Here is a 21,689-nt window from a genome sequence, read left to right as displayed (position 1 = left end):
CAGAAAGACACAAACTATTCAAAGTACAGAACTTTAAAGTGGCAATAATCCTGTCGTAGTTGGGAAAGCAGGAGTAGCTGTACATCTTCCCTTCTGAGATTGGAGAAAAATTTCAAACCCAGAGAGGATGAAATTACCTCAGAAACCTACTCCTAAGGGTGGTGGAAACTTTGATAAGTTCTACTACTATGAAAGCAGAGTTTTGCTGCGGGAGGGAAGGAACAAGTGACAATGTTGGAATTACTTTAGACCAGGGCTGTCAAACTCGTGGCCTGTGGGCCGGCTGTGTCATGCGCTGGCCACACTCATGCCTAGTTTAGCGAAGGGGGAAAAAAGTCATGATACATAACGTGATGATGTTGTGATGACATGAGTTTTACACCCCTGCTTTAGATTATCTTGAAGTGATAGTTCAAGGGAAGAATTAAGCACATGCTTAAATCTATTTTAAAGAAATCAATTAAATTTAAAATATTTAACGTCAGCAAGACTGAACTTCTCTCGGACTGTTATCAATTCTAAAGAATGAATAGTTTTGTAGCATTGGGAAACCAATGGGCCAATTTATCTGAAGGGTATAGCTAAAGCAAGATCTTGCTCAAATGGAAAGTAGTTCATATTTACATGGTAACCAATGCAACAATAGAAAATATTGCCGTAGCCTCCTAGTCCATGAAATCTTGCTTCCTATAGAGAACAGGAATATGAGATAGCTGGTGCATATAAAGTTGTTGTTACATCAGTGACATCACTAAATCTGATGCTTGTCATCCTGCAATAGATTTGCATATTAATCGGCATTTTTGCCGTTGCTTTTGAAAACTGACCCTACTCCTGTGATTAATGTCATTGGAAACCTCTGAACAAAACGGATTTGTCTGGTTTTGTGACCTCAATTCCACAAGTTACATGTTACTTCAGAATGACATAAATCAGTTTAGCCTGCCCTCTGGGAAAGCAGGAAGAGAGAACGTACAAGTAATTTTGGATTGTCACTGAATGATTGCTTTTCTGATTTCACACATTTACCAAAAATAGATCAAGCCTTACCATAGCTGTCATAGGCATCTTCACTTGTTCCATGACCATAGTCATAATATTCAGGCAGACTGCAATAGATTTAGACAGCGAGTAAAAAGTTATTGCAAAAGGAAAATGGCTCAATTGAAACAAAACATTAACTAAACTTGTTATTTTTCTCCCTCACTCCTTTTATAAAAGCTACGATGGCGAATCATTAACTATATTCTGAGAGAGAAAACTGAATTTTAAAAAAATAAGTGAACACAAAACACAGCCTGTTCCATTGTCCCTCTTTGTCTCTTAAATAAAAACAAATCTTATAGCAATGATGCTTTGAAGATTTCAAGGGAAACATGTGGAGTATTCATTCTGTACCTTCACTTTCAGTTTGCCAGGACATTATTTATGTAATCAGTTTTTTTTTTCTCATTCTCCATTACCCTGAACTAAAAAAATCAATTGCAGATTTGAACAACTCAGTTACAATATCTAGAGGTGTGCATCTTTCTGGTGTAAAATGTGACCTTGAAGATCTTGGAACATTTACATGCTACAAGTGATTTTTTTTTTCAGGCACCATGGGGAAAAAGTCACATTAGATTCCAAGCTGTAAAAGACTGGAAGGATTTAAAATTCATTGCCATCATCATCCTATAACTTCCTAATAAATTTTTCCCAATAAAAATTGTAGAAGAAATCTGAGCACCACGACATGGCAAATGTGTTAGCAGCACAAAGGACAATTTGGGAATACAAATCTTACATTTTAATAATGTTGGAAAGATTGTAAGCATCACTAAAGAGAATCAAAAATAGCAGAAAAAACAGTTTTCACAGTAGGATCCCTTATCTCTAGTAAGAGTAATATGCCATCATTCTTCCTTTCTGTTATGTAGTATTCATGAATTTGTGAGGCCTGCCTTTTACACAAGGTCATGTTAGTAACAGAAACTATCATAAGCAAAATTTAATGTTCATTACATTAGATTGTATTTTGTTTTCTGAAACAAATGCCTAATCTATCTGGCTTTATTTGTATGCAAAGCTTCCTGAATCACTATTATTTATTGAGTAATTACAATTAAAATAAAATGCTACAATTGTAATTGTATAGTATTTTGAGTCTTGTTGCTATTCTTTGCTTTGATTGGGAAAACAGATATTGTTGTCCATACATATACACTGCAAATGTTTTGTGTTCTGAAAAAAAACCCAGTCTGATTAACATATCTCAGCAAGATAGCACAATTCAGTAAATCATAACATGTAACTTTTCATAACTACTCATAGGGATTTCTTTATAGAAACACCACGAAATCATAATCACTTTTTATGTAGTTGATAATAGGTTAACTCAAGTTATACATGTTGAACTACGTACATACTAGAAGAAATGGCTTGAAAGGGTGACTCTGTTTTAGATTAGATTTAGAATTATTTTAAAACCAGTGGCCCCCATCATTAACCTGATGGAAAATATGTGGCTCTAGTATACGATTCAAATCCCAACATGGATTTAAATTACCTTTAACTTTTATTAATGTGTGTGAGAAAAATGCTAGCAATATCAGAGTCAGTTTGGTGTAACAGTGAAGGTGCTGGCGTAGAAACCAGGTGACAATGACTTCTAGGCCTTCCTTAGGCAATGAAACCAGCTGTGTGACTATGGGTTAGTCGTTCTCTCTCAGCACAATCTACCTCACAAGATGGTTGTTGTGGGGAAAATAGGAGGCAGGAGAATTAGGTATGGTAGTTACCTTGAGATGACCAGATATTGAAAAAGGCAGGATAAAAATCCAATAACAAAAACATACAAAAAATTGATAGTACAACTGCATTCTTTTAATGTTTTCCAGTCAATGTTATCTCCTGATGAGTGTCTGGACTAGTCCATCCAGTTTTCTTGGCAAGGTTCTTCAGAAGTAGTTTGCCATTGCCTCCTTCCTGGGGCTGCGAGACAGTGACTGGTCCAAAGTCAAACAGTTGACTTTGTATCTAATGCAAAACTAGAATTCACAGTCTCCTAGTTTCTGGTTCTTAATCATTATGCCTTAGTGATATCTGTTATTTTCTTTCTAGTTGCATTTATTATTTTATACTTTCAAGATATGTATGGATTGTTTGATTTCAGAAAAACACTGACTTCCATTTTTTCCCCTAATTGTCATATGGAAGACTGTGACTTGGAATGTAAGAATAGTACATTATAAGAGCTTGAATTACACATTAAATGACTGAATATATAAGAAATTGAATAGTATTGTTAGATGTGAAAGACCAGGACCACATGTGAAGTTCTGATTAAACTCATTTATTATTACTTATACTTATGCATAGGAATCTACTCAATTAATGGTTGGCTCCATTTTGACATTAGATAAGGGTCAACGGAATTCAAAAGGGGTTAACATAGTCTGCTTATGGCTATTTAGAGACTCTAGGCTGATTCCCCTTTTGACTCTGCCCCCAGTTCTGCCACCCTGTCTCCTACCGGTATGGATTTAATTAGAAGGAAGGATTAAATATATTCCAGAAGGTGTAAATTGGAGTCAAGATTGTTGGGAGTTTGCGGTAGAATAGCTATTCATAGCTGGTGATTGTTACATGTTAAGCTCCAGTGAACAGTATTAATGAAAGAACTGAAGATGAATTTTTGAGAAAAAAAAGGGAGAACATTTTAAATAAATATGATCTGGGGACAAAAGTTATTCTGCTTGGTGACAGGAAGGGATGGATGATGATAAGACAAGAGAGAACAAAAATATGACTGATCATTTGGAGACACAAGAATAAATAAGAATGGTGAATGTTAAGTCAGTATCTAATTAGAAAAGGTGATTTTTTTTTTTAAAGTAAGAATGGTGACTGTTTAGTGAATATCTACTTAGAAAAAGAGTTTTTTAAATACATGGTCTAAGCATAAATCTATTCATTGATACACATAATTGACTTGATATTTATGATAAAAGATTGAAAGATTCAATAAATGGCACCGGGATGATGAGAGGTTGTGAATATGGAATACAACTTTTGGATTTTTGTCAAGTGTGGGCACTGAAAAAATGGGTATGAAAGAAAAAGGAATAAAAGAAAGAAATGAGACAGAATGTAGAACAACTGCAAAAGAAAACATGCATTTTCCATGAAATGAAAACATTTAGGAATATGGAAATGACAGGAGCAAAAACAGAAAAGTGTAGAGACACAAAGTGAATGGTGTTGGTGTAAGTTGGATTTTGTTAGGTTTCCTTTTCTTTTTCCTTCTTTTTCATGGTTCCCTCTTTCATTTCTTTGTTCCAACCCTGGAGGCATTTAAGAGGAGACAGGACAGCCATTTGTTTAAAATGGGCTAAGGTCTCCCACTTGAGCAGAGAGTTAGAGAGCTAGAAGGATAGGGCTATAAGACCTCCAAGGTCCCTTCCAACTCTGTTATTCTGTTATTTTGTTTACCCCATCTTACTCTTTTTCTGAGGCTCACATAGATTGCATAGCCAAGATGTGAACAGCATAAAGAATATATATGAACATACCGTATGTCAAATTTTTATTAAAATATGTCATCTGAAAGAAAGGTTTTGCACAATAATTATGTATGATGGTACTAATCTCCTTGGCTAACCTTTGTTGAGGAGTCTCATTTTAACAAAAACGATGGTGGATTGTCTTATTAATTTCTGTTTGAAGAGCATGATTAATTCATATTATCACAGCAGTGGTGGTATTCGACCGGTTCTGCCTGGTTCTGGAGAGCTGGTAGGAGCAATGAGCAGCAGAGACCGAACCAGTTCTCTTCGCTGCTCTAATGGCTCTGCTGTTGGGCCCACCAGCCTGCCCGGGCTCCCATACTCACCTTTATCCACTGAATTTAAAGCGCAGCTGCTTTGTGCGGCACAGAATAGTGCCTCGTGTCAGCTGCTGAAGTGACCGGGATTGTGCAGGCTTGCAGGAGGCAAGTTAGAATGCCTCTGCACCTGCACAAACGTCTTTGCGCATGCACAAAGTGCACATTTGGCGCGCATGTGCATGCAAAGTGTGTGCACACATGCAAAGCGCACCCACCAAGCCACGCCCACCGAACTGGTGGCAACAATATTTGAATTCCACCACTGATGTGGACCCCGTGTATTAATGAATAAATGTAGCCCATGATTTCTACTCTGTCAAAGCAATGCAGGCGTAAATGATCTTTCACTCACCAATGGATAACCATAACCAAGCCTTTAGAATTATAAACTAGAGCTGTGTAACATTCAGATTCAATAGATAGACACTTCAGAGTAAAAATTACAGACAACTGCTGTGTTTGTATCTCTGCACACTGCCAAGCACTTTTCTCTGGACACGTGTCCAAAGAATTTTAGAAAGATGCCAATATAATCCCTTTATATTAATCAATGCTGCATCTGGAACATTGTGTGAAGTTTCGGCCACCACACCTAAAAACGGATATAGTTAGAATGAATTAGAGGAGATTAAGAGCAGGGCAACAGATGATGTTGAAACAGTTTCTTTCTGAAGAAAGTTGATTGCAATGGGGGCTTATTTTAGTTTATAAAAACTGAATTAAATGTCTTCCTTCATTCACCTCCTTTCTAAACCAGGAATCTCCAAACTTGGCAACTTTAAGACTTATGGATTTTAACTCTCAGAATTCCTCAGTCAGCCAAGCTATTAAAATTGCCAAGCTTGGAGTTCCCTGGTTTAGAAATGAGGTGAATGAGGAGGGGACATGTTTGAGACATACAAAATTATTCTTGGTATGGATAAAGTGCACACGGAAGTTATTTTCTCCTTCCTAGACTACAAGAAATACAAGTCACTCTATGAAACTGATACTGAGACCAAAAACACAAACAAAAGGAAATATGGCTTGGAATTCCCTGCCATGAGTTGTGGTGGTGGCTACCAGTTTGGATGGCTTCAAAAAAGGGCTGGATCAATTCATGAACACCATGGGAATCAACGTCTGGATGGCAGTGTGACTACCTTTGAAGGTCATCTGTTGGGAGATTTGTAGATGTCCTTGTGTTGGTTGGTTGACCACTATGAGACAAACTGCTGGACTGGATAGCCAGGGATGTAATCCAGGAGAGTATATTGTTCTAAATAGTGTTTATATTCTTAGGTTAAGGATCTCAGGTGTGATCCCTTTGGGCAAATGGGTAATTGCATTGAAAATCTACTATTGTTTACCCAAAGAGAAAAAAAAAAGCAGTCTATTGTTTAGTAGATTTGGGGCTAAGCTTACATCACTGTTCTAATGTGTGAAAAAGAAGCACAGAACAAAACTGTTAATGTCACCCATCTGCTTTTTTCTCCCTTTCATTGGTTAAGTATTTCTCTCTTATTTTTCCATAGCAGCTAATTATGTTCTTAGATATTACGAAAATGATAAGTAGGAACAATTACTCTATTATTACTATTTCTATTATTATTAGAACTAAGGAGAAATTTCCTGACAGTGAGAACAATCAATCAGTGGAACGACTCACCTCCAAGAAGTTGTGGTTGCTACATCACTGGAGGTTTTTAAGAAGAGATTGGACAGCCATTTGTTTGAAATGATATAGGGTTTCCTGCTTAAGCAGGGGGTTGGACTAGAAGACCTCCAAGATCCCTTCCAAGTCTGGTATTCTGTTCAGTTACTACTATGATATACGATCATCATCATCACCATCATCACCATCCATGACTTCATTTTACTAGATGAATGTTTGCTTAACAAAAGGAAGTCTGCTAATTCCTATACTGTCTGCCAGCATTTACTTTTCCTGCCATTTTCTTTTTCTTTAAGGATAGAAGAAATAAAGGTCTCTGCTATTCTATCTCAGATCCACTCATGTAGCAAAATGGATTCAATACAAGATGAGATAGAAACAGACATGTAGCAAAAGCAACACTGAAGATTTTTTTTTAAAAAATTTTTTTGACAGGGGAGTAGAATGAATGAAAGTGGGGGTAGCAGATGAAAGAGATGAAAGCCAGAAGACAAACTGTACATAAAAACTAAAAGTCAGGGAAAGAGACAGTTAAGAAACGATAAATAAAAAAAGAAAAGGAAAGGGTTTACCTAAGGAAGAGTGAAGGGCCGCACGGTAAATCTAAGTTTCCATCTCTCTCAATCTCACCCACCAAAATACCTGTCTAAACATTAATTCTAGCAGAAGGATGAAAAACAAACTACAGTCCCTGAAAGAGACAAACATAGGCAGTCCTCGACTTACAGACACAACCGAGTCCAAAATTTAAATGAATTTTGCCCTATTTTATGACCTCTTGCCACATTTGTTAAGCGAATCAGTTCAGCTGTTAATTTAGTAACATGGTTGTTAAGTGAATCTGGCTACCCCATTGACTTTGCTTGGCAGAAGGTCGTAAAAGGGGATCATATGATCCCCCAGGACATGTTGTGGTTCGTTGACTGCCAGAGGAGGTTCCTGGGTTATCATCGGGGCCTGCAGAAGGCTCCGAGGAGCAGGAGGTCTCAGAGCCAGATGCAGAGCAGGGCCCATGTACTCACCCTCAGGCAGAGAGACATCTGTTTTCAGGGTCTGAGCTGAGCGAGGGGGAGGAACAGCTGGGGCCTGTCCCAGAAGCGCATATGCGCAGAGGAGTGCAGAGAGGAAAGCAACACAGGAGTGGACCAGCTATCCAGGAAAAGAAGGAGATGTTAACAAGCCCCTCCTTGGCTGAGATATAAGGAGGAATGGTGTCAGAGACAACCATTCATGCTCCAGAAGAGTCCCCTCCAGCAGATTCCTCGCCAGGATTTTTTTGCCACTACCCAGGTTGATCAGGACTCTTTGTGTTGGGGATTGAGGTTCCCTGTGGGGAACTCAGAGACTGCTACAGCTTGTGAATCACCTAAGGATGTGTGACCTGGAGCTTTATGTATTCCTTCCTTTCTAAATAAAAAGGGGTTTCTCTTCACAAGTAGGCTGTTGAGTGGGGCTCATGAACAGGACATATGTCATAAATATGAATCAGTTGCCAAGCTTCTGAATTTTGATCCCATGACCATGGGAATGCCGCAATGGTCATAAGTGTGGAAAACAGTCATATGTCACCTTTTTCAGTGCCGGTGTAATTTGAACAGTCACTAAATGAACTGTTGTAAGTTGAAGACTACCTGTAGTCAGGATTTGCAGAGACAATGTGGAGGCAGTAAAATTCACTAGCATATTAACATCAAGTAGCTTTTCACTCCTCTTCCTCCTCCTGTTTTTTTTTTTTAAATATATGGAGAGAAAAGCACACACTGCTCGAGGCTGCAAAGCCAGAAAACAACCAGAAGACCAACTGAATAATTTTTGAAATGCTCCAAAGCAATTCAAAAGCACCTGTTTCACTTTGACGCCTCAATTTGAAGGGGAGATTCAATTGAAGCCTCTCCAAATCTCAGCTTCACGCAGACCTAATGTACCATGTGCACTAAATCAAAAAGTGGATATAAATACATGCATATTAAAACCACTTTAAATGGAGATGTGATTAGCCCATCTGTATATAAAAAGCCTAAAGTGGAGACATGGAAGAAGAACTGAATAGAACCTGAGACACTCTATTATCGAGGCTGTCATATAAAATATTGGAGATCTATAATGGAAAGAAATCTTCTATGACATAGGGGAAAGAAACTTTAATTTCTTCAGAGATAGCATACTTGCTTGTAGTTCTGATCATCGAATTTAAATATATATATAAATTGGCATTTCAAAAGAGTTTTGGATGATGAACGCCATACATGAATCTCTCCGAAACCTGCCAGCTTTTTAGGCTTGCTAATTTGATTCATTCAATAGCCTCAGGAGAAAATATTATATATTATAGAAATCTTAGACAAGTATCAATATGAACCCCAAAATGGTGGAGAAAAAAGCAATTTCTCTCCATCCCATGCCACCTTGGAATTACTGCCTTTTGTTCTAGATGTCAGATTTGATCAATGTGCTAATATTTGATATGTGTTCAGAGGATCTCTAGAAAAAAGCAGCACTGGTGGATGCTGATGTCATTAGCAGTTTACTATTGGGAAGGGCAACTTTGTCACTCCATACTATGTAGGGCCCTGGAAAAAAAAATGGCTGTCCCTTAAGCTTCTCCTAAGCCTACTCTCTATTTTAAGTCTTTCCTTCCAGGATGGTTGTATTATTTGCTTCTCTGAACACAAGGATGAAATGTGGTGTCCAAAATGAGAGGTAATACTCCAGATATGGTACAATGACTATGGAATGGAGAAGAATGATTCTTTCCCACTAATTTGCACATTATGCTTCTAGTGCTACAGCTTAATGAACATTTTTTTTGAGCAACTGCATGGCATTACTGGCACAGATATGAATACTATTCTTTTAAAACTGTTATGTGCACGCAAATAGCTCTGAAGGCAAATCTCAAAATGCTACAACTGTGCTATCCATATTAATAACTAATTTTAAGCCTTTCATGAAGTTCATCTTGGAAGTTTTAACCCAGTTTCCAATTGTGATTTTGTCCTCTCTGGTGTCAGTGAACTTTTATAACTTCATGCCAACTAAAACCTGAAAGACCCCCTTTCTATGCTGTACCATGCTAAAAAAATAAATAAATTTCTATTTGTTATGGTGGTCATTCATTGAATCAGTTTGACTCCCCACAATAATCAGTAACAAAGACTATAACATACCTCCACAACTCTTCCATTAATTTTGTCATTTTTAATATTAAAAGATTTGGCTAAAGTTTAACTAATTTATGAAACTAATTTATGGAATAAGTATAACCATGGTATTAGCAGCCGTTGCATAGCTCATAGAACATCTCTAATCTCCTTGACTTGATGCTTCAGAATTACACACATGGACATGATGTTTGTTGCTTTTGAAGTGATTCTATGGTGTCTTCTAAGAGAAGCAGTAGGTTGCACAGGTTGATCCTGTCGAGACACTTGGATCAACCATAGAGCAACTGTATAAAATATACTATTTTTGGAAGTGGGAGTGCTTTGGTTTGACCTAACTCTTCCGAGCCCTTTTCTTTCTGGTGATTGTGTGAAGAATTACTGTAGCTCTAAAACAGGACTACAGGAAATGAGATCAAGAACACACTCACATCTTGAAAACATTTATGTCCCACATGCTAGTCTGTCCAGTGCTGGACACTGGATAGAATCAGGTCCTCTGTTTGAGAAAGAAATCTGATTGAACCAGATTTGAATGGTCCTTGGTTGTTTTCTTGCAGACAGTTCATTACCCAAACTAGGTAACATCATCAGTGCTACAGTACATATTGATGATATTATCTAGTTTGGGTAATGACACATCTGCAAGAAAACAACCAAGCTCAGAGAGCACCAGGGACCCCTTATTTCAACCCTGAGCTAAAATATTCACCTTTATCAGTACCAAACCTGAAGACATCCATTAGCTGATTTAAGTATGGCAAGGTCATCATATGAACTCTCTTTATTAAATGATATTGTGGGCGTTTATTATAAACCAGATTTTATATCATCCAGCCACTCTGATGCTTTTTGCCTTGAGGTTGCTGATGAATACAAGAAATTAACAAGCCTCTCTGGAGCCCTACCAAAGCCCAATTAGCTATGTGTTTCATACACAGCTGTTCACAAGACAATGCATTGAAGCCAATAGAAAGACAGCTAGAATTCTGAAGCAAAAAATAAATACATTAAAAATTATTTAGAATTTTAACTTAGTGAGAGATCTCATCACCTCCATAATGCATATTGACTTCCTCTCATACGAGACAATACTTGATAACAAAAATTGAGAAAAATAAAAAGTGTTGATTTTGTATATCAAGTCAGGTCCTTTTTTGTTTTAATGCCTAGCACTCTAGGCAGAATTCCATTATTCTTTTTTGTATGCAACAAAGTAGATGGGCTGTAATCTGTCACAGTGAAACATGGAAGCATTATCTGTTGCTCCTAGAATCAAAGCTCACAGGAAGATACAATCTTCATCTAGACAATAAATCTCAGAGACCACCTTGGCATGTTTTATAGCATGTAAGAGAATTACATAAAAAAATTAAAGGAAAAAATGAAGACAAAATCAATTTTTGGTTTACAATTTGGGCTGGAGATATTTCTATGTACAAAAATGCACTGTGTCAGGACTCCAACAAATCCATTCCAATTGGTGGTCCCACAGCAATCCCTGTCTCTTCCCCTGTTCTCATCTCCCAACCATATTTCTGTCCATCAGTAAAAATTGAAAGCCAAATGAACCCTGGTATATAACAATGTGACCTTCTAATTCTAGAGCTGTCCAATCTTGGCAATTTTTAAGACTTGTGGACTTCAACTCCCAGCATGGCTGGCTGGGGAATTCTGGGAGTTGAAGTCCACAAGTCTTAAAGTTGCCAAGGTTGGATAGTCCTTGTTCTAATGAATACTCTTGGTTGCCTGTGTAATGCATCTTCCTGGCAGGGATAGACACTACTGAAAGAGGGTAAAGGCAGATCTCCTTTAGCGACTGCCATGTTTAGCAACTGCGCAATTATGGCAGTGATAAAAAAGTAACTTTATGATCAACCCTCACATTTTTGTAGGTCTGTAAAGCAAAGGAAAGCTGAAGTAATATTTTGTGCACTGCCACAGTTTCACTTAGTGACTGTTTCCCTTAACAGCTGAGTTGCCAATCTCAATTGTTGTCACTAAACAAAAACTACCAGTAATTATACATCTCAATTGGAACTGAATCCATCCATCCATCATGGGGAAGATCCGTTCTCTAGCTAATCATAACTTGGAAGAGCATTCATTTTTGACTCACGTGTAATTTGCATCTGCATTAGCATCTATCTTACTTTTTCCCTCATCCTACAAGCCATTTCCCTCTGCGCCTCAATTTAAATCTTACATCAGAATAGCCACTATATGCATCTGATATATGAGCTGCACCCTATAAAAGCTTGTACCCTTTGATTAAATTCATTTGTCAGAAAAATTACACCGGACTCCTATTTTGCCACTATACACTCCTATAATTTCTGTTTACAGATTATCTGGATATCTCCTGACTGTGCTCCAATTATTACCGTGCAACATTTTTTTTAACTGATTGTCTCTCTCTTTCTCTCTCTCTTTAAAAAATAAAAACAAAACAAATTCCAAGGAAATTGAAAACAATTATATAAATATCAAATAAATTTTAAAAATAGTGCCGTAGTTCTGGCAGCAAAGGAAAAAGAATCATGCCTGCTGAAACTCTACTCACCTACTTGCCTCACACTTAATTTGGTAGCAGAACTGATTCTGTTCTGATTTGGATGGACGCTAAATGAACAAACTGCGAGGGATTCCTATTGCCTCGGTGAAGGTGTTAAACTTCTTAAGCACTGGAGTTCCTGCACTGCAATCATCTAACAAACAACACACACATAATAACAGGATGGAAATAATATAACTGGGGAGGCAAATCCCTCAAACTCAATATCTGATTGTAAATTCAATTTCAATGGTTGGCTGCTGTCTTGTGCCTTCCAATAAAGCTGAATTATTGAATCAATGTGATTCGGTTTTACGGAGAATATTACTGCGAGGATTCTACAGCAAGCTATTACATAGTTATTAATTTGTGATTTCAATAACTGACAATTGTCCCCATGATACTGGGAAACCATCCTACATCTTTTTTTGATGGATAGATATTTTACTTTTAACAAAGCAACAAGCCCCTCTTTATTTCTTTGTTCAAAACGATCTCCAATCTGCTTTGCACATGGACATTGCCTAATGTAGTCATTTTTCCTAAATGCTACAAATAGTTAGATTCTCCCGTCTATCAGCTCTTGGCTCCTTTCTCTCATATTATGTGTGAAAATCAGCAGCCAACATTACACCCTTCCAGAAGATTTATGCATTCACGGAGGCAAAATACATTTTGTAGTAGGATACAGGTCTCACACCTGGTCTGTAATTCTTTCTCCAGCCACTCCGGCATCATATTTATGTGAATTCCTGAGGAGTTGGATAGGAGTTAGCAAAATGCCCATGATGGTGATTATAGAATCTGCTGGCTTCTTTGCTTTGAACTCAGGCCTTTCTGAACAATGGATAATGACTTACACTTGGTATATTTTTGAACACCTGCCTATGTAAGTCTGTTACGATTCATCTTGCTTTGCTTGGAGAAACAAGGATTTCTCACAAGTTTGAAATTTAAAAGAGCTGTGGTGGCGCAATGGTTAGATTGCAGTATTGCAGGCTGATTCTGCCCAAAGCTAGCAGTTGAATTCTCAACAGTTCAGAGTTGACTCAGCCTCCTATCCTTCTGAGGTTGGTAAAATGAAGACCCAGATTGTTGGGGTGGGTGGGTCAATAGGCTGACTCTGTAAACTGCTTAGAGAGGGCTGTAAAAGCACTGTGAAGTCTAAGTGCTATTGCTATTTATAGCTGAAATCTTGTCTTACTTTTAATCAGTTTTTGAAAAACATTGGCAGTTAGCAGGCACATTTCAAGCTGGAAGGATGTGGATTCTCCCATAAAATGCCTCCTATTGTGGATACAGATAGTCCTCGACTTACAATCATTCATTCAGTCACCAATCAAAGTTATAACAGCACTGAAAAAGTGACTTATGTCCATTTTCCCACTTATGACTGTTGCATTATTCCCATGGTCACATAATCAAAATTCAGACAGTTGGCAACTGGTTCATATTTATGACAGTTGCAGTGTCCCGGGATCATGGGATCACCTTTTGTGGCCTTCTGACCATCAAAGTCAACAGGGAGCCAGATTCACATAACAATTGGGCTACTCATTTAACAACTACAGTGATTCACTTAACAACTATGGCAAGAAACATCATAAAAAGGGGCAAAATTCACATGACAACTGTCTCAATTAGCAACATAAATTTGGGGCTCAGTTGTAGTTGTATCTTGAGGACTACTTGTATAGGCAGTCATAAAAGGGTCCTGATTTCTTTCATTAGCTGCAGCTGGGAACATGGTGTTTAACAAGGGAAGCTGTGCACAGCAAAGTTGTTGGGAGCAAATCGTGAATTATCTGGTATCATTGAGGTTTATCTGGGTTCCTGGCGTCTTCCCAACCATGTGTGTTTTGCTGGACTTTCAAGGCTGCAATTCCTTCTCCTGCCCAGTCAAGTTAATTACTGCAGTGTGGTTTGTGTGGATTTTTATTTACAGTTTGTATGCACTTTTTTTTTCAGATTGAATTTCCTCCATTTAAAGACTGTTCTTGGGAGAGTTTTTTCTCCAGCTGAAGGTAAGTTGGACACTGGGGCCAAAGTTGGAAGTATTAAAGGGACATTTCTTGCTTATTTGACTGTGTTGCCTTTGTGCCATGCCCTGGGTCATCACAGACCTCCTCTTCCTCTTCCCCTCAGCATGATGCCTACCATTCCAGCCTCCAATATTTTTCTAGGCAGATGGGGCAACTCTTCCAAAGTGAAGTCTATCTTAAAGTCATACAATGTTTTGTCTCCCTACCACTCCAAATCTGTGTGACCCATTTGTGGCAAGGCACTATTTGTTAAGCCTAACACTCCTCAAGGCTTTGGTTGGGAAATGAGGAGAGGCCACAAGTACAAACTCTGAATTTTCTACAGGAAAAATAATGTACAAATGTAATAATAAAACAAACATTGCCCATGATGAGAAGGATAGCAAATAAAAGAATTTGGGTGACTCTTTTATAAGAGGAAGTAGGATTAATATACTTGTGCTTGCAAAGAAAAATAGCAATGTAATGCAACAGTTGGAATAACATTACAACAAGGTGTTCAAAAGATAGTGGCAGGGATGGGATTCTACCAGTTCACTCCTATTTGCTAGAACCGGTTGTTAACATTCTAAGCAGTTTGGAGAACCAGTTGTTAGAAGAAATTACTGGCCTAATCCTGTAAGGAAGGCAGGAAAGAAATATTCTGGTGTTGCTTACAGAAACTGCCTCTCCGTTAACCCTTATTACATTCTTGGCAGAACTAGAATTCCTGTCTCAGGAACTTCTCTGGAGTTTTTTTTCCCCTCCTTTGCTGGTACTTTGCTTGTATGGAGTGACCAGTTAAAGTTACAATGGCACTGGAAAAAGTGACTTATGACCATTTTTCACACTGACGATTGTTGCAGCATCCTCACAGTCATGAGAAGCCAGTCATTAGAGGCCAGGCAAGGAGATGCGTGCCTCGATGTAAGTGATATTGAGTTGGCCACACCCAGCCAATAACCACCAAGCCATGTCCACCAAGCCACACTCACTACCTAAGCCATGCCCACAGAACCGGTTGTTAAAAAATTTGAATCCCACCCCAGGATAGTGGTATATCCTAGTACAGGGATCTCAAACTCAAGGCCCATGGGCTGGATCCAGCCCATGGGGAGCTTAGATCTGGCATGCAGGGGCACCCTGAAAACATTGAAGGTTCTCCGTGGTGCCTCTGCCAGAGAAAATGAAGCTCAGGAGAGCTGCAAGCGATCCTTGCAAGCTCTGTTCTCGCTGGCAGAGGGGTTGCAGGAGGCTGTCACAGCTGGAAACAGAGCTCAGGAGCCCATTTTTGCTGGCAGAGCACTTGGGCCATCACAGGTGCCCCCAGCACAAGTGACAAACTGCCCATGCCCACCCTGGCCCCCTGAGGTCAAACAAAATGTTGATGCGGCCTTCAATGAAATTGAGTTAGACACCCCTGCTCTAGGATGACAGGCCATCTCTATAAGCCAAAATGGGATCCTCCACCTCTCTAGAAAGAGAGCTTGAGACATGCAAGACTGATGGCAGCTTTTGAAGCAGTCCAGAGCAGGAGACCAAAGTCTATGAATAGTAAAACTACTTTTCTTGCAAGGCTATTGAATCTTGCAAGTCTGAAAGGCATTTTCCCACTTCCTGACCTGTATGTACCAGAGAACTAAGGGACAATCAATTGTGAGATGCTGTCTCAACTTACATTTCTGTTTGGGCTCCAATTTTGTTTACCAAACTGTTGCCTAGGGTGGGGTTCTTCCTCCTGTCTTTCAAGGTTATTCTCACAACCCATTGCAGAACATACAAAACAATGATTTGCCCTTTCAGTGCTAGGCACCTTCTAATATACCTTGCCTTGAAAGACTCAGTTATCTTCTTCAGTAGCAAACGCATCACTTTTGTTGAGCCACAAATTCCTTTCTGCTGAATGCCTTATCAGTTCTTGAGTTCTGCTTCTTTATACCATCTTGCATCCCAAGTTTTTGTTCAGAGTCTTTCTTATGTAAGCCATCCTGAGCCTCTGGTCTTACAAGATTCCCATGGTGTTACTGAACCTAATTCTGTTCCTGGTTTCCAATGTATATAGTTTTCATGGGCCTGGGAGTGAAATTTTTTGTACAATCTTGCATGTCTTAGCCTGCCTCTTACATCAATAATTCGTTACAAATTCAAACTTTATTACTTATTTATCTAATTCATATCCTGCCTTTATTCTTTTTACAAATAATTCAAAGTGCTGCACATATTCAACGCACCTTCCTCTTTCTGGGGAACCACAACAATCCTGTGAGATAGATTGGCTGGGAGAGAAGGACTGGCTCAAGTTCGCCCAACTGAGATTGGGATTTCAATTCACATCTGTCTCTTGCTTTCTAGCCTGGTGCCTTAATGGCTTGACCAAATTGGCTTATTAAAAATTATAAACAAAAGCAATAAAATATGATTGCCTACTATAATGTTATAGGTTACTTTTGTTTTTGTTTGTGTTGTTCTTCTCATAGCTATATTTGCTGCATTATAGTCATCTATCTGGAAGAGATTTAAGCAAAAATGAGAGACTGCATTTGGGCAGAAATGGTAGCCCATTTACAAGAAGCCTTCTCCTTTGGCTTGGTCTTTGGGAAAAAGTAATTCACTTCCATTTTGACTGTCATTGCACCATGAAATGTAATAATTTTAATATTGTTGAAAAACATATTGTAAGAACTGAGATATGTCAAGATGTTGTTCCAGCAATAACCTGTGATGGAATGAAGAGTTAAAAATTTTCAGAAACCCAGGGGCAGTTTGTCATTAAAATTAGTACTTACTTCTGTGTTTGTGTAGTATAGCTGTTATCATAGGCTTCATAACTTGGCTCATCATATTCACCCCCATATCTATCATCGTATCCCTATAAGGGAAATAAAAGATCTAATTTAGAAGGCTGATCCATTAACAGATTGACACCTGTAATAAAATCTTAATATTTAAGTATTATATTCATGCAAATTAACATATCTTCAAAAAAAAAAACAAATTTGAATGCTTGTGGTCCTTCCAGTCAAAGCATTCCCGGAGCAGAGTTTTTCTCACAATTTCCAGTCAGAAAAGATAGTTACCTTCACTTTTGACTCTGTTATTGAGACTCATCAGTGCTGTAATGCAGAATTTGGGGAAGTGTTCAAGACTTTGAAAAGCTGGATTATTAATTTTCTACTAGCAGAATTCGGAAACCTCTAATTTGATTCAGTGGCCTAATCCAAAGCATCATAAGCGTGCCAATCAGGTTGAAATTACTACAGAAATAGTTTGGTGCCACTGTCTTGACAAGACTGATAAAAATTGAGTTCCCTTGGTCAAAGTATGGCCTAGAACAACATGTAATTTGCACTATTTTTCAACTGCATAAAGGTGAAACAATCAAGTAAGCCATCTCTATGAGGAGGCTAATCATGCCAAGCAACTTGAAATAGGGGTCTCAAAAATGCCACTTAAGTTTGTTGTTTTGGAATACAATAAAACATAAAGTGATGAAGATAAATGGGTTAGCAACCTTTACTGCAAAGAATGCCCATCCCAAATTCTAAACAGATTGTTTGTGAACTTGGCACTATCTAACAGTATGAAAGAGGTGGGCTGGAAATAACTTGGCACTATCTAACAGCAAAGAAACACAATATGACTCTGGCAGAGAAAGGAAAATTGATTCCGGGTAAAGCGATAGAGGCTGACACTAGGCAAAATGAGGATATATGGCTAAAAGTAAACTCTAATGAAGGGAGCCCAGAACCATATGGTAACAAAGGAATATTTGGAATATTTAAGGTTGAAAGTTATATAAATGAAAGAAAGGTAGACGTGTTGCAATTAGAGCTGACCTACTATATGGGGTCAGCATGGAATGGACAGTAAACTCACAAAAGTAGACCACTAGTATACACAGCTGGTTACAAAAGTCTTCCACCATTATTTTGATCAGGTTATGTACAACAGTGGTCTGAAGAGAATCATAGCGGAAAGCTAGGCTGCTGTTTTTTTTTTGCCTTAAAATGATCACGACCCCTTAGAAAACCAAGAACTGGTTACCCTGTTGGATCTGAGTTTTTTTTTTTTTGTGCTGTAGAAAAATGAAGAATGTCTCAAAAGGTGCTTTTCTAAATGGCAACTGTGCTTTCTTGATTATTTTTTCTTTGAAAATGATTTGCTTCTAATCCAAGTAGCATCTTCAGCTTCTTTGCTGAGAAGCTAAATATTTTCAAAGAAAAAAGTTTGGAAAAACATCTTTGGGAAAACCATGATCTGGATGATTGTGAATCTCCATTAGACAAATGTGAGGAATTCCTTTTCTTCATCTCACCTCCACCCTGTTTCTTGCTTTATGGTTGCTTTACGATTTCTACCAGCATGATCTATCATCTAATGTTGGCCCATCAGAAACTGCTATTGACCTACAGTAGGTGTGCAAATGATGGCCAGCACATATAGCTTTTCTGATGCAGTGCTGTTATCTCAGTCTTTGGCTGTTAGGTATGCTGCTAGTAAGGCTGAAGAGCAATTTATTGTATATCCTAGGAAAATGTTAATGAAGGCTACAATTTTTTTCCCCTGGAGTTCAGCATATAAATGCATTTCTAAATAGTGGTGGGTGAAATAATAGCTTAAAAAAATGACTAGATGATTACAAGAATGCATTGCCTCATTATATCACTAAGAAGCTTATTAGTGGCATATAAAACATATTTTTCTCTCTGCCTCTGTGTCTTTCTTTTCCTTCCTTCCATTTTCGTACAGAGAGAGCCACCAGTAAATATTGTGCCAAATGTGTTCTTAACTTATGTTGATTCTAATTTCTTCTGCCCAACTAATCATTGGAAAGATACACTATAAGTGCTTGGATAAAATCATAAAGCCTATCAGTAGTCAGGTGGGTCATGCAAATGAGCTGCTTTGGCTTCTAATTCTGCAAAATTTCCAAGAATGACTCTCAATGTTGATTTTAGAAGATAGGGTTGCTTAAAAATCACATCTTCTAACAGTATGAAACATTATGAAATAGGTGAACTCATGAATTAACTAAAAAAAGGAGTTTTCCAGTAAAAAAGATTGGGCCCTTAGGAAAATCTCTTCCAAGCTCTTCACTGGTCAAAGCTGCAGTTCAGAAATTCAATCTGATGTTTATGCTTCTGAATCAAACTGACTTTCTGAGTCAAATCAGATTAAACTGGGTTATTTGTTCTAACCCAATTGAAAAACCTAAAAATCTGAATGAAACAACTCAACACTCCTATAAATAAAATAGGAATCCACAAAAATTTGAACCCATGTCTCACATTGCTCTAACATCCATCCATCATCCATCCATCCATCCATCCATCCATCTATCTATCTATCTATCTATCTATCTATCTATCTATCTATCTATCTATCTATCTATCTATCTTTTATGAAGTTCCAAATATTGCATGTTCAGGAAAGTTAATCTGACAAATAAATGCAGGATTAAAAAAGGGATATCTTTCAAATGAATTAACATTAGGCAAGCTACTTTTCAAAATACATTTAAGAGCTAACTGTTTAACCTCTGTGGGTTTTCTGTTTTCTTTTCTTTTTTTGGGGAGTATCTTGTTTACCTTTTTTACTGAGAAATATTTTATGACATTTGAACAGACAAGAACATTCCATGGTATTTTGCAAAAAGCATTGGAAGAGAAGCACACTCAAAAGGTCAAGAAAATTAAACTCTTTTTCAGAATAGCTTTGGCACGGAAAGAGAATCTCCTATTACTATTATATATTTAATTTTGAGTACCTACTTCTGCAAGCCACAGTAATTACAAATAAGATTCATGTCTAAAGTCCAACAGCTATGAGAATGCAGTCATAGCTTGAGTGCAACCATAAGAATGCACTGCTAAGAACAACTCCAAGGAACTGCATCATCACAAATTGGATTTTTTCCTGGTATGTTAATCGCACCAGTATTATCTTCATATTTGGCAATTGACAAAGCAGCAACACTTAAATTTATACTCCTCAACCATTTTTCACTTTACCCAGATTATATTAAAATGGATAATTTTCGAGTGCAAATATCAAAAGCAATATGAATGCATGCTCTGCATCTGAGCACATTCTGGCAAAGGGACTGATCACTAGATGCCTCTTCTGGAACATGCTGCTACTATGGAGTAAATAACTGTAAAACATGCCAGAAGAATTAAAAGCTTAGAGAAAATAAAATTTAGAAATCAAAAACAGAAGAACAGTGGGTCAAAAACACAATAATATTGCTTTGCAAAGAAGACCAGCAATTTAAAACTGTAAAGTCAGATGGAAGAAACTGGAATCTTAAGATTATCTTTACAAAGCTTTCTGGTCTACTGCTATAACTTGTTTTGATTGCAGAAATCAAAACTAGAGGAGTTTTTTAAAATAGCTTGGGAATTTCCTCTTCAGGTTTATATTAGTTGTCTCATGTATATTTGTTAGTTAGAAAATTATGTAGACAGGCAAACATAAAACATGAAACCAAAAAATGATAAATCTATATTTGCTAAACATGCTTCTACCTATTGCTGCTTTTTTAACTATGGTAACTTCCTAATTAGGGCAGATGGTTTCAGAATGGAAGGCAAAAGCAGTTTATTCACTTTACAGATGTTCTTTCATTAAGTGCAATCTGTCTGCTTTCTGTTTTAATCTGCATTTTTTTAAAAAAATGAAATATCTCTCAATGAATTCCTAAACATTTATTTTGTACATATTTTCTTAGATGTTTATTTTAAAAACTATTTTATACTAATATGTTTTTATCATAGATTTTGAATTGTATATTTATGTTTTGAGATGAGAAGGACAATTTAAAAACTAGGAAAAATTAAAAACCGTTTTTCAGTATGTACTGGGATTATTAATATGGACCAGGTTGGTTTACTCTGAAATAAGGTTCAAATGAAATAGTTCAGCATCCCTAGGTTTTAGTAAATCAGTTGGTACCTCACTTGAAAGGACTTTGTTCTATACTTAACAGCCTCAAAAATTATTAAATACACTACATAGAATTCTTAAGTTTTAGTTCGGACGTTACCTCCCCAATAAATCAACATATGCATCATCTTCTGTCATCCTCTGATCAATCAGCTGCATTTAACAAGAGCTTGTTGGAATGGGACTGTAACTGACAATAAATAATTTCATGGGGATCTCCCCTTGTGAGAAATGCAACCTGTACAGATGCATAGTGACACCAGTGTCATCTATTCCTTATCATAAGCCCGGCACCTACAGAAAGCTTTGCAGAGATTTTCAAAGAGGCTGTTCATTCTGATGGAGAATTGAGCCAGGTGTCTCTTCAGAGTGCATTGAAGTGATGATTTCCCCCTATATCAGGGATGTCAAACTCGATTTCATTGAGAGCCGCATCAGGGTTGTGTTTGACCTTGGGGGGCTGGGGTGGGTGTGGCCAGTTTGACAT

At 37.7% G+C, this 21,689-nt stretch overlaps 1 protein-coding gene across 9 annotated transcripts in view; it reads right to left on the bottom strand.

The window, feature by feature from the left end:
• KHDRBS2 (KH RNA binding domain containing, signal transduction associated 2) overlaps positions 1-21,689 on the bottom strand; it is a 462,416-nt gene that overhangs the window by 52,685 nt on the left and 388,042 nt on the right. For 7 of the 9 annotated variants that reach the window (XR_015740011.1, XR_015740010.1, XR_015740012.1 and 4 more), the window contains exons 7-8: positions 17,044-17,126; positions 1,051-1,109 (exon numbers count right to left, since the gene is read on the bottom strand). Coding sequence is in view for 3 of the 9 variants with exons in the window: in XM_026695174.2 (XP_026550959.1) it covers positions 1,051-1,109; positions 17,044-17,126 (142 nt within the window). In the remaining 6 variants the exon portion in view is untranslated. The remainder of the gene's footprint in view (positions 1-1,050; positions 1,110-17,043; positions 17,127-21,689) is intronic. The other 2 variants (XR_015740016.1, XM_087915923.1) reach the window with 1 other exon arrangement.

This window comes from Pseudonaja textilis, chromosome 1 (genome assembly GCF_049901715.1).
Source record: "Pseudonaja textilis isolate UNSWEBS1 chromosome 1, rPseTex1.2, whole genome shotgun sequence".
Classification (NCBI taxonomy): domain Eukaryota; kingdom Metazoa; phylum Chordata; class Lepidosauria; order Squamata; family Elapidae; genus Pseudonaja; species Pseudonaja textilis.
The sequence above is the reverse complement of the archived record's forward strand: the minus strand, read 5'-3'. Positions and strand labels throughout refer to the sequence as shown.